Source organism: Talpa occidentalis, unplaced genomic scaffold (genome assembly GCF_014898055.3).
Source record: "Talpa occidentalis isolate TD23 unplaced genomic scaffold, MPIMG_talOcc4v2.1 talOcc4.5, whole genome shotgun sequence".
Lineage (NCBI taxonomy): Eukaryota > Metazoa > Chordata > Mammalia > Eulipotyphla > Talpidae > Talpa > Talpa occidentalis.
In genome coordinates this window covers 55,711,748-55,725,409 of record NW_023604861.1, presented here as the reverse complement: position 1 = coordinate 55,725,409, position 13,662 = coordinate 55,711,748, and the positions used below count along the sequence as shown (strand labels likewise).

At 39.2% G+C, this 13,662-nt stretch overlaps 1 protein-coding gene across 3 annotated transcripts in view; it reads left to right on the top strand.

Moving 5' to 3' along the window:
• The window catches only part of LHFPL6 (LHFPL tetraspan subfamily member 6), a 231,476-nt gene that overhangs the window by 193,769 nt on the left and 24,045 nt on the right, over positions 1 to 13,662 (top strand). For all 3 annotated transcript variants that reach the window (XM_054701608.1, XM_054701609.1, XM_054701610.1), the window contains exon 3: positions 11,982 to 12,080. In XM_054701608.1, coding sequence (XP_054557583.1) covers positions 11,982 to 12,080 — 99 coding nt within the window. The remainder of the gene's footprint in view (positions 1 to 11,981; positions 12,081 to 13,662) is intronic.

Sequence of the window (13,662 nt, the reverse complement as noted above, 5' to 3'; positions counted from 1 at the left end):
TATATGTATGAGTTTGTGTGTGTATATGGATATATATCCATATCTTTGTATCTATGTATGTATCTATGTATCTATCTATCCATCTATTCATCTTTTATGTATCTCATGGTTTGGGCCCTAGGGATATAGCTGGTATTCATGATTCAAGTCTTTTAATGAAACTCCTATCCAGATAAGTGCATCATCAGGCTAAGAGGCTAAGAATTAGAATTCCTGATTCAACCTCTACTAGTTCTGCTATGTTAGATGTGGCACTTAAAAAAATATATTTATTTTATGGTGTGCAGACCTCTCCTGCCGCCCGCTGCTCCCCTCAGCAGTGTACTTTGGTCCTTCTGCCTGCTCTGCTCCCCGCTCTGGCTCTGGTGAATTCTCTCACCCTCCCGCGCTTCTGACTATACCCAGTGCATGTATAAACAAACAAACAAACAAACAAATAAGTAAATAAAACATGCCTCTATAAAAAAAAATAAAATTTAAAAAAAATATATTTATTTTAATGTGACAAAATAATCTATTTGAAAAAGATGTATTGCTTATGGAAGTATTTTAAATACTCAGGTTACTTTCCTGTTATGAAATACTTTATATTATATTTCAGACATTTTATATTCTAAAATTTCAAGAAATACTAAAGACAGAATATGGTACTTTAAAAATTAGAGTGAAAGAAATATTTAATTGACTGGAAACAAGTTCTCAAGTCCTTTCAAAACTTGTTTGGGACTGATCAGTAAATCACAGAAGGAAAAGTGAAAAGTTTCAGTTATCCTTGACATTTCAAGAGGGAACGAAATCAGAAAGGCAAATTATTATAGCTGTCTTAAAAGAAATCGCTCCCAAATTGTTGTCTGTCAGCTATTCTGGTTGGCTTTACTGTTTTTTAGTGGAATTGATGGTATTTTTAAAGGACATGAGAAAAACAGATGAGACTCTCCTTTCCTCTTGTCCAGAAGCTGTATATAAAGAGGAAAAAATATCGTTAAGACTTGCCTGCTGGCCACCTGCGCCGCCTCAGTGATTGTCCCTATCAGCGATCTCACATTCCCTAATGTCTCCGTGGTTACAAAGGTACTTTATGAGGATAAGTAGAGTAAAAATAATATATATATCCTCAGTAAGAAAATCAATAGGAACCTGTCACAAATGTCTACATATACACATATATGCACACACGTACATATATAATGCTTATGTTAAATTCAAATACTAATATAAGCTATACATGCAATTATATATAACTTGTGTATGAGCATTTGCACATCCATATGTAAGCTTGCAAATGTGTGTGTAAAATAGTCCTTATAGTTCTACAATATGTTCTTTATTCCCATTTTCCTAATGAGGAGACATATCCCAGAGAAAGGCAAGAATGTAACCCAGCGTGCCCCAGTCAGAGGGGAATGTGCTCAGACTTCCAAGGCTGTGCTCTGTGTCGCTCTGTGACATTCTAGCAGTGAGGTGTGTGGGGGTTTTGTTCTCTCTATGGCATCAAAATCATATGGAAAGAACTAGATCTAGTCTAGTCTCCACTGTGGTGGTTTGTTGAGACTAAAATCTAGACAACTTCAGGATTTAATTATTTGTGTTTGTATGGAAGTTAAGGATATGTAATATCTTTTATCAGAATATCTATAGCTTAAAGAAAAGGGGCATACCAATGTGTGAGAGGCTTGTTTTTATCTCTACGTAGAATTTTCACTTGATATACGCATTACATCTTCAAAATCATTTTTCAAACGTTTTCCCTTTCCATTAGATAGGATTGCAATCGTATATATGTGTACATTATATGCCAGCCTTTTTCTATTTAATAAGTGAATATTGAATAGCAGTTTTGGTCAGTGTTTATAGTCTTATCTTACTTTCATTGTTTTCTAGCATTTCCATATTATGGAAATGTTACTCAGTGACTTATCTTTTTGAATTTTTTAGTGAAGTACCATTGCATTATAGCATTATATAAGTGTTAGGTACACATACACAGTACATGTACGGGATACACGGTCCCTGTCTGCATGTACTACATTAAGTTCACCGTTAAAAGCCCAATTCTGTGCTTCACATACAATTGAGACCCCTTTTACCCAATTGACCCATTTTCTTTCTCCTTCTCTGATGACCACTGTGTTGGTTTTATAATCTAAGTGTGTCTTTGTTTTATCCAATTTCTTCATCTGTTTTGTTTCTTAGTATCGCAGATGAGTGAAATCACATGGTATTTAACACTCTTCCCACTGTGTTAGCGTCTAGGCTTTAATGGGCTCGCCATGGAGGGTTGCAGACTGCACAGGGCTTTGTCTATGTCCATTTGTAGAAAGTATTTTACTGTTTCATCACATGTAGATTTTATCACTTTCTGGAAGTATGCCTGGCATCTTAGTGTTAGGGTGGGGTCCCTGATTGAAGCACTTTATGGACCTTAGAAATAAATAGAAAGATAAATCATGTCTTTCCCTGACACCTTTTTTTCTGTTGTTAGTCAAGTAGAAATGAGTGAGGGAGGTTTGGAAGCAAGGAATCTGTCTATTCTCGGGCACTTGATATATTGGTTATGGGCACTAGTGGGAAGAAAAGCTTTCCTCTGACTCCTAAATATTATGTTAGAAGTGAAACAGCTTTCTAGAATGGAACTTACATCAGAGGGAAGCTGAAACAAAAGCCCTGCGGGACTTAGTACTTCTTTAGAAATGTCACACCTGAATTTTCCATGTCTTGGGTGATTTTGTGATAATAGTATGTCAGAAATAAGGAGGGAGATATTTTCTCTTTTTTTATGAATTATTTTACTTTATATAATTCTTACATCATTTTTCATTTTTGCATAATGTATGCATTTTCATTTTGGTTATATTCCCCATACAATTCCCACCCCTTTTTTCTGACCCTAATCCTTCTTCTCCTCCCCCCACCCCCCACTGTAGTGTGTCTCTGGTCTATAGTTGCTTGTTGATTTTGATTTTTACTTTATTGCAGTTAGCCTTTTTCCTTTCCTTATTTAGGTTTTCTAAATTGCTGCTATGAGGAGACCATCCGGTATTTTTCTTTTTCTTTCTGGCTTATTTCGCTGAGCATGATCCCTTCCAGCTCTATCCATGTTGCTGCAAATTACATGACTTTATCTTTTTTGATTGCTGAGTAATATTCCATTGTGTATATGGACCACATCTTCTTGATCAGAAAAAAAAAAGAAATAAGGAGGGAGATCTATGTTTATAACAGCACTGTTTACAATAGCTAAGCTTTGGAAACAACCCCAATGCCCAAAAATAGATGACTGGATCGAGAAGATGTGGTACATATACACAATGGAATATTACTCAGCATTCAAAAAAGATAAACATATGCAATTTGCAGCAACATGGATGGAGCTGGAAGGGATCATGCTCAGCGAAATAAGCCAGAAAGAAAAAGAAAAATACCAGATGGTCTCACTCATAACAGAAATCTAGAAAACCTAAATATGGACCAGGAAAAAAGAATAACTATAAGAAAGAAAAAAATCAAAATCAACAAACAACTATGAACCAAAGACACTCTTTTTTTTTGGTGGGGGGGGATGGAGGGATTGGGGTCAAAATCAGGGTTGCAATTGTATGGGGAATATAAAAATTTAAAAAAAATTAAAAAAAAAACCAAAAAGGAAAAAAAAAGAAATAGAGGGAGATATTTTCCTCACATCCTGGTCCCACCTTGCAGGACCCAGGATCAGGGGTTCCCCAGAGCCTTTACCTTTGGTTACAAGCAATGGTAGAGTCAATCCCTGGAGAATGGTGACTTGAAATCTCTCTTGATCTTTGGCTCCTTTCCTTTTCCTCCTTTTATGTATGGGGTGCAGGGTATATGTGCACAAAGAATGTCAGCTCAGAGTTGGGATTGTGAACACTTGGGGATTTGGAAAATACTACAAGGCAGAGGTTTGGAGTACCAGCTTAGGACTCAGCTGGACCTGAATATAAGTCCTGGGTCTACCACTTATTTGCTGCAGGAGCATGAATCTGCTTCTCTAAGCTTCAGTTTCCTCCTCTGCTAAGTGAGGGCAACTACTTGTTTTATGCTATCTATATATATCTCACATAATTATTGTGAGGCTCTTGTAAACACCTAAGAAATAGTATTACTGCTATTTAATATTTAATAAATAATATGAACTGGTGATTTGGATAGAAGTAAACATAAAGTTTCTGGCCTTCTAGGGGTTGTACTGCTTATAAGTAAGTATAGTTAACGGTGGTAAGGCCCAGATAATGGTACAGAGTGTACCCCAGTAGAAGCCCACAGAAGGGAGTCAAACCCACCGCTCACAACTGCTGGAACGTCCAGGACAGCCTGTGTATTGAGGTTTCTAGACCTTAACTCCTGGAATTTTCATGAAAGTGCCTGAACATAAGGGAAGGAGTGAGAGTATCTCAGTCAGAGAGAGGAGATTCAATCACAGATATAAAAATGTTCAAGACATATTCGAAGACATGGCAGTTCCTAGTTGGAAATGTCTTTGGGCAGGCCAGGGGCCCTGAGTCATTTATGGAACCACTCAGACTTGGCTCTAGTCGTGTGTGTGTGTGTGTAGGCTCAGTGTTAGCCCATATTTTTAATGAATCAAGACACAATGAATTTGGACTGCAGGGAAAAAAATAACCTGTAGGATAAATGAAGTTATCAGATTTTTTTACGCCATCCTGCCACGAGCCTCTTTGACTCTTGCACTCTTGCACTCTTCCCACGATTATAGACACCTGTGCCCAATGAGCATGGGCGTACATATATGTAGGTGCACATATCTGGGCCTAGAAGGGATAGGTAAAAGGGTGGCATCACTCTGAGAACAGACCGTGAAGCTAGGATATTGCAAAATGAGACAACCCAAAACTGAGAGGGAGAACACCAGGGATTCATGGAGGGACTGGGGAGCACAGTTGCCTCCTGAGCCTCCTAGCCCGCCCCCCCCCCTCCTCCTGCCTGGCCCTCCTGCCTGCTTCCTTGCATGCCACTCTCCCTTGCCTAGTCTGCCTGTTGTACCTGGTGCCTTAGACTCAACATTAAAGGCCTGTAAAATCCCACCAAGGGCTCCGGACTCTCTCTGTCCATTTGCCTGAATCCACAGTGAATCTGCTCTGTGGATGCTTACACTAGATAACCCTACTTAGTGAAGCATGATGTTGGTCAAATCCAAATGCCTATGATTGAACTCATGTTGTAGGAGATGAGTGTGTGACCCTGGGGTATACGTCACTACAAGTTTTATATGATGATGGGCTGGGGTCATGGAGCTAAAGGAGTGATCTGGGTTTTGGATCTGGGTTTTGTATATTTGGACAGGCCTCTCGAATCCTCTGTGCCTGAGTTTCTGGGAAATACATTGAAGGGAGGTGTTTTTTGGGAGAACCTAAGGGAGCCTTCTGCTTATAGGTACTTCAGTAGTTTCCTCCTGATTGTGCTTTCAGAGTTTAAAAAGTTACAACCTGGTCCTTGCTCTTGTTCTTTTCCTACCACTGATTCTTTCTGTTGTTACTTTCTATAAAGGCATTGTTATCTAGGGGTGAAAATGGATGAATATAATGTACATAAATTAGCATATAGAGACTTGGAGATGGAAACCTGCCAACCTCTTCCAAAGAAAAGCCCAGATAACAGGCTACTAGACTGAACAGATTTCATGAGAAAAGTAAAGAAAACAATTTCCCTTGGTGCTTGCCACAGAAAGGAAGATAAAGGAACTGGAGGACAGATAAAAGTATCCAAAAAAACATAAAAGATGCATTGGTGGGAAATGCTCTTCTGACCACTGAAAGGGTGATAGGTGGAAAAGTCACATTATTAAAAAAAAAAAAAGAAAGAAAAGAAAAAAAAAAACCTGTGGAAAAATAATGGAGTCATGGTCGTCGAGGGGGAGGGAGAGGGAGAAAGTGAGATCCAATAAAAAACATTCAAGAGTAGCCTGGAAAAAAACAAGGCTTTATGAGTTTTACAGGGGGACTCTATTCTCACCACCTGTGGAGAGTAATTGGCATTGACTGACTAGAGGTTTGTTTTGCCTTCTTGGCAGGAACCAGATTGTTATGTTAATATTCTGCTGGCTAAGTGTTAAGTCCTGCCTTTGAATAGAAAGAGTTTTGCAGAAGGGAAAATTCCCAGCACCAGGTCTGTACTCTGACCACTGAGCTCTTTGCGGACTTCTGACTTCACACTCAGATTCTAAGAGATAATTAGTATCATAGCAAATATTTCCAGCATTGTGTGAAAACTAATAGAGTTTCTACTGGGGACACTCCCTCAGTTGGTTTAGCGCAGGTAGAGCAGATTCAGGCTGAGGTCTAGGCGCCAGAGCCCATCTGGGCCTGAAGGCGGACAACTTTGCTGACACAGTACCACTGCCTGGCTCCCAGGCACCTGCCTTTTTCCTTTTTCCGTTTTTCTGTGCTGTGTCTTCTCCTTTAACATTGGCTTCTCCTTACTGGTCATTCCATTGGCCTGGCTCTTAAAATATTTTAATGGTCCTTGAGCAAGGTGAGACAAAAACCCCAGGGTACTAAGTTTGAAATGACTTACTGGACAGCGAATTGTTCACATTTAACAATTATTAAGTTGTTTGTTGGACTTTTTTTTTTTTTTCATTTTTCAGAGATAATATTTCTCCAAAGTCCTAATATCTCCTACAAAATGACCTTCCTGGTGGTCTATTGCCTCCTGATAGCTGATTTCAGTGAGGTGTTGGGTAGAAATTTAAGATGGAGCTAATTTACACTAATTTGTGATTTACTCATGACCCCTTAAAAGTTGCAGAGTCTTTAGGATTGCAAAAATAGATTGCTTCTTAATTGCAAATGAGCCTGTAGCTGCAAATGATCTCACACATCCTCCAACCACCCTCCTCTTTAATGCACAGATTTTCAAAAATTGTGTGATAATGTTATTATTTTCATGTTGTCTTTTATGGGCAGTGACACAGGAGTTGATTAAAATAGCATATAGTTAAGCCCATGTGGTAACTATAAGGTTTATAAATCTAATAAAGAAAATCCATGTAAATAATGTAAGTTTTTGAGCCAGAGAGTCTAATTGAGCCATTTACTCCCAGGAGCAAATTGCACAGCTACAGCTACTAAAGCCTATTAGGTCACTAACATATAATTTGGGAACCACTTCAAATTTCAGAATATTTTCTGAACCCCATTTCAGCATACAGTGGAATACCTAAGTGGTATCTAATTCAGGGACTTTTAAATATTGCCTCCATCAAAACTTTATTTTATTTTTTTAAGGATTTCTTTATGCATACAAGAACTGGGGTACAGGCCAGAGGTGCAAGGGGTGAGAGGATTCACCAGAGAAAGAGTAGGGAACAGAACAGGCGGACACTGCTGAGGGCAGACAGGAGAGGTCTAGTAGCTCCCTGGCCCAAGATCAAACTCTTGCTGCAGTGGCTGCAGATAGCTTCACAGTGCTGTGCGTTAACCCCTTGCATCATCGGGGAGGGCCCGTCAAAACTTTATTTCCACACTATGGCTCAAGGTTTTCCTTTCCTAAAACTGAGCAATGGCAGGTTTATTTTGTTGTAAAGATGTTCTCACTATTATGCTTAATTGTCTCTAACTTTACAATTTAGCATTTCAATATGTTTCAGAATGCATCTCCATAAAGGAGGGAGGAGCATCAAAACCCAGTGAACAGGATCCATTTCTGTCGCCCACTTACACATGCAACCACCTTAGATTACAAAGCCCAGTATGTCATAAACCGCACTTCCTGAATTGGGGGCAACCAGGAAGGAGCAATGTGGATATATAAATAGATGGGGGGGCAAATGTGGGGAGTGAGTTGGAGGAGACATGTGATGGAGCGATACATAGAGACACTTGGAAGAGGAATTTGGAAGAAAGATGTTGGTGAGAGACATGTGGGGAGGCTGTTCCTGGTTTTTGGCAGAGACAATGACAGCCGTTATCTTGATGTGATATATTTCCAATTTTGAATCTCTTAGTCTGTCTCTGGGACCAGCCTAAGCCCTTTCTTGTGATTCTTTGCCAAAAGGTGTCCTAGACTTGTGGCATGCTTTTGGGCTTCAGTGGCCATGCTTCAGACCCAGCCTGTTTGGCTGAGCATTTGCTCACAAGAGGGTAGGTAATTTAGGGAGTTTTATTAGCAATCTGTTTATTTAAAATCTTTTCTTCTCTCTCTCTCTCTTCACACCAATTCTATTAAAAATCTTTCACACTAAGATTCAGCTACCTTTCCTTTGTGAGCCTGTACTATTTAACAGTTTGAAGTTCCTAGGTATCCTGTGGTTGCACACTAATAAGTACAAACCCTCAAAATGCTAGTTCACTCCAGCAGAAACCTTTAGGGCAAATTAGTTAACATTTAATATATATTCTTCATAAATTCATACTCAGGGAGAGATTAATTAGCATAAATTTTCTAACCAGAGATCACACCACAGAGGTGGTTAACAGTCTTCCAATATTACTATCTATACTTGCCCCCAAGGTTTAATAAATAGCATAAGTTGTATTAGAGATAACTATTAATTGAGGAAATGGATAATAGTCAAGCAATAGGGTAGGACAGAAATTTTTGTATCACCTCTACTGCTCTTATATAATTTGGGTATGTCTGGTGCAAGAAAAAACTCTAGATAGATGTTCCAAGTAGGATGGGATACAGCCCAAGAAATAGATGGAATTAAGGTTTTATTTATTAGAAGGTCTAAAGTGAAGATCAGAAAATCAGGAAGTGCAGGGACTTAAAGAAGCTACAGCTGATCATCTGCCCTTAGTGGGTGGTGCTAAGGGAGACGCCTAGAAGTCTCTTCCAAAACCTCATGTCTGCTGTACAGAAAGGCATGCCCTTGGGGAGGGTTCATTGCTCTCTTAACTTCTCAATCCCATAGGAGGGCTTCTCACTCATAGGAAGTGAACCAGAACTCCTACTAGCAGAAAAGTTATCAGAATGTAGTTTCCTGGCCTTACTTATGGGAAAAGGAGCAGTGATGATTTTGATGGTTAACAAGCAGAATCAAAAAAATAAAATAAAATAAAATAAACAAGCAGAATCAAGCATAGGGTATCAAGCAACCGAAGGATGTGATGTCTAGTTTTATTTAAATTTAACTAACTTAAATAGCTATAAGTTAGTGTATAGCTCCTTCATTGGGCAATGTGGGTATAGAACTCTCTTTGGTCCTGTGCTCTCTCTCTCTCCAATTCCATTAAATGGAACATAGTGTTGTCTTTCTGACCTGAGCTTACCCTGATCCTGCCATCTGCATATCTGTTGCATTTATGGTGTGTTGAAGGCAATGGTTAGAACGATGATGTGATAGAGATGGGGTGGGGAAGTGGGGGTCTCTGAGCTTAGAGAATTGGTCTTTTTTATGCCTGGTAAAACATGTCTTATGTATTTTGAGTGAATCTCTGAGCTTAGAGAATTGGTCTTTTTTATGCCTGGTAAAACATGTCTTATGTATTTTGAGTGAATGGGCCTGAGACTTACTTTCCCCTTAACATCTAACAGTAGAAGAAGTGAGGTCACTGATGTTTACCTACAGAATCTAATAATTGTGACAGCCAATTAGCCTGATTAGTTTGCAGCAGATGCTTTTCTCCCAGAAATGTTTCTCAAACCTTTGGAATCTGCAGTATCTTTGCTGTTAGCAAACATTAGCAGATGACAAAACAAACAAAGACGACATAAATATTAATAGAAAAATCCAGATAAGCTAGTTGGTCTCCACTGAACAACTTCCTTCACTGTGAGCATATGCTCACAGAGTCTTTCTTTAAAAAAAAAAAAATCATACATATAACGCAAATTTCCTGTGTATGAAGTGTTTATGGGGGGAGGGAAGTAGTGAGGAAAGTGTTTATCATTTACATGGTTGAACTGACATTTCAGTGTCAGAAAAAATCCCAGTATTTTACAGAAGACCCCCAATAGCCAAGTGTCTATCACTCAGAGAACCGCAGAACTTCTTGCTCTGTTTTTATATATATAGGCATTATAAGATCCTCTCTCTTAGTCTCCCAAAGTGTTGGCATAATACTGAACCAAAGCAGATGCTTTCATGAATGCATGAAACAATTTTTCATACTGAAAACATTAGCAAATGAGACTGTTTATCATTTGTTTGCCTATCAAGTAAAGAAAAAATTAATGATTTAAATGTTATTTTTCTTTTTTATACCTGAACATTTTTTTTGGTCTTAGCTACCTTTCTGCATTTGTCATGCTTAAGTGTTGCTCACAAGATCTCAAAAAGCAGTGCTGCTTATTAATTTAAGAATTGAATATCATAGAAATGATACCACATTATTTATTAAGCAGTCAGTGAATTCAATTTATGCCAACATTGGCACCCTCATTAATTATCTCTATACCTGGTATGAATAAAGCTAGTTTGGAGCTAGTTGTCTTCAGAGTGCTATAAATTGTATCCCAAAGGGAAAAGGCTAAGGAAACTGGTCCCCTAGGGCATTTGCTTAGTCAGCAAAACCTAGTATACTGCTTTGTGAATAATTCTTCAGCCTCAACATAATTCATATTTATACAACTGCAGACAGAGCATCCTGGATTAGTGATTGGCAGTTTCAAAGATTCTTTGTAGGCATTCCTCCATCACCGCCCCTCTGCAATAGACGGTCATTTAATATACCCAAGTGGTAGATCGGAGGGAAGGGCTCTAGAGTGAGAGGCCAGGAGTGTCCATTCAGGGGGCCTGTCTCTCAGCATGGAGGCTGAGGGAGAGTTGGAAACCAGCTCCTTCTCAGATGCCTGTGAGGAGAAAGTTACTTGTATGGTTACTAGTGCTTAAATCACCCACAGGGGAAAGGGAAGATGAACCTGAGGAGGTTTGAAAGGGATTCAACCCAGGGATGTTGATGGTCTCTTCTAGATGCTTTTGGAGTCCTATGATTCCGCTGCCGTAGTACCATGTTGATGACTTTTCTTATTTAGTGATCTCCCTCATTTAGCCCCCCTATAACCCACATTCCCTCAGACATAGTTGATGTTCTCAGCACTCCTGACATGGGCTGGTCCCACTGCCTCAGCACACGTGCGTGGAGCTAACGGGTGATGATAATGATATTCACTGATAGACGTGACAAGATGTTGCTTTCAGATTAGCCCACAGACAGATTCAAATGGCGAGTGTTTAAGTCTCGTTCAGCTTCTTTGAAAACCATGTTAGGCTTCGATGCAAAACTAAAGTCTTGCCTCAGAAAGCTGTCAGCTCAGAGTGTGCTGCTTTGATAACTTCATTTATATTAAAATAACTCCGTCACTTTCTTCAGTTTAAATCACCAAACCTTTTTGTCTTAGCTGCAAGGAGGACATAGATTACAGTAAGTGTCTGTCTTCTAAAGTATTTCTGATATGAGTGGATTCTCTGTGATTCTCAACTTCTCACCGGCGCCAAGCAGCTAATGTAGTTCACAGGTTCAATCCATGTGCCCAAGTGGTTCATGAAAATCTTTATGTTCTTTCTGCCCCTGATAAAACTTGATGATGCTGAGACATTCTATTCTGATTCATAAATTGAAAAGAAAAACCTAGTGAATGATGAAGCATAATCTGTCAGTCACTTGGCTTGTTACTGAATTATGTATTTATTTTACATAGATTGATGGTAGAATTGGTTGACTTTTTACAAGTGTGATTAAAAGGGTTTCTGGATTGTGTTTCCTAAACAGGATTTGCAAAGCTTTTTAATGTTTTAGAAGACAGAGTTGGAACCAAACTGAACCGTCAAGTTTCTGTGTTGTTTTTTGCTTCTCTTGTGCAGACTTGAAAATGTTCTTAGATTCAGACCGAACTTAGATTGCTTAATGGAACATGGCTGTTGCTTTCCAAAAATCAGACACCATGCCCTTTTGTTATATCGCTAATGTTGATTCTCCCCACCTGCGCACCCCTGCTTCTATCTTTATTTGGGGATGCAGAAAGGCACCAGTAAAGCCCTCTCTTGTCTTCTCTCTTTCCAGGCTTGTTGATCGGCGCTGGCTGTGCCCTCTACCCCTTGGGCTGGGATAGTGAGGAGGTTCGGCAGACTTGTGGCTACATTTCTGACCAGTTTGACTTGGGTGAGTTCTTATTATTTTTATTTATTTATTTGTTTGTTTGTTCAGAAGTGGGGGAGGGTGAGAGAATTCACCAGAGCCAGAGCAGGGAGCAGAGCAGGCAGAAGGACTGAGGTACACTGCTGAGGGGAGCAGCGGGCGGCAGGAGAGGTCTGCGTGCCATGTGGGACCCTCCTCCGGTGGCCGGGGAGCAGCCGGGGATCGAACCGGCGCTGCAGAGGCTGCGGGCAGCTTCGCAACCCAGTGTTCAACCGCTGCGCCACTGGGGAGGCCCTTGGGTGAGTTCTTTTAATGAATGTCACTCCTTCTAGAAAAGAACCTTATCTAACCATTCTTAGAAACAGAAGGTGGAAAAGGTTGGGGAAGAAAAACACATCCCTGTGTTGCGGCCAGCAGTCATATGTAACAATGCATGTACATTCATTTATCCATTTATTCAGTGAAGAGTTATTGACAATCTGATGTTTGCTGGCACCATGGTAAGTATAGTAGACACAAAGATACAAAATGGGCCCTGTTCTGAAGAGTTTATATTCATTGATTATGCACTTAAATTATATGTTGACTGCTTATTGCATATGCTAAGAATAACTCTGTGCACTTCAGTATATCTGAGAAGATCAAGCAAACAAAACCATCAAGGAAACGGCAGTAAGGGCTAAGAAATCGAAAGCAATTTCCCTCCAAAGGCAAAAGCCAACTTTGTGAAGGAAATGAGAGTCAACTAGGGTCTTGAACAAAGTGATACCTTTAGACTATCTGGCAGTAGACAGAAGCACCTTGTGGGCTAGGAATATGGTATAGCAAAGGTACAAGGGGGAATGTGAAGCCCTTTTGGGGGACCATACAGATCTGAGAAGCAGAGAGAGAAGCCTATGAATAGATGGATAAAGGACTTCTCCTGAATTTGTTTTTTCTGTGTACTTGTTAGAAAAGTTCACATATTTTCCATGTGCAACCTCTGTATTCTACTTAACAATCTATAAAAAATTTGTGTAACGCTACATGGTTTGTAACGTATAGTTTGTAAACATTGAATAATATTTCACTTAGTTGACAAACCGACATATACTTAACTGCATATTTCTTTTTAGTTAAATATTTAGCCTGTTCCAATTTCTGTTAAGACATATTTTAACGAGTAGTTTAATGAATATACATTTTTACTGAATTATTTTCTTAGGGTGTTTTTCTGGAATTGGTGTTAGGAGATCTGAGACTATGAACTCATAAAGCACTTATTGTCAAATGAAAGCAAATTTATTTTCCCTCAGTACATCAACGAGCAGCTTTTAACAATTAGTGCGTAGCGAGTTACTAAAATATCCACTTTTCACATTAAACATTTCACTCTAAGAAGAAAAAGATTCAGGAAGTTGTGTTAATGGTAATATTACGGTGTCCCAAATAATGTTTTAAATGTTTATGTTTGAATTTCTGTGAAAAAAAAAATTGTCAAATACTGAGGAGAAATAAATAGATCCAATATAATACCAAGGGTCTGTAAATTTGAAAAAGAGGAAATTTTTTTTGATTCCATATAAGACAAACATCTTGCTTCCCTCAGAATGACCCTGGCTATTTG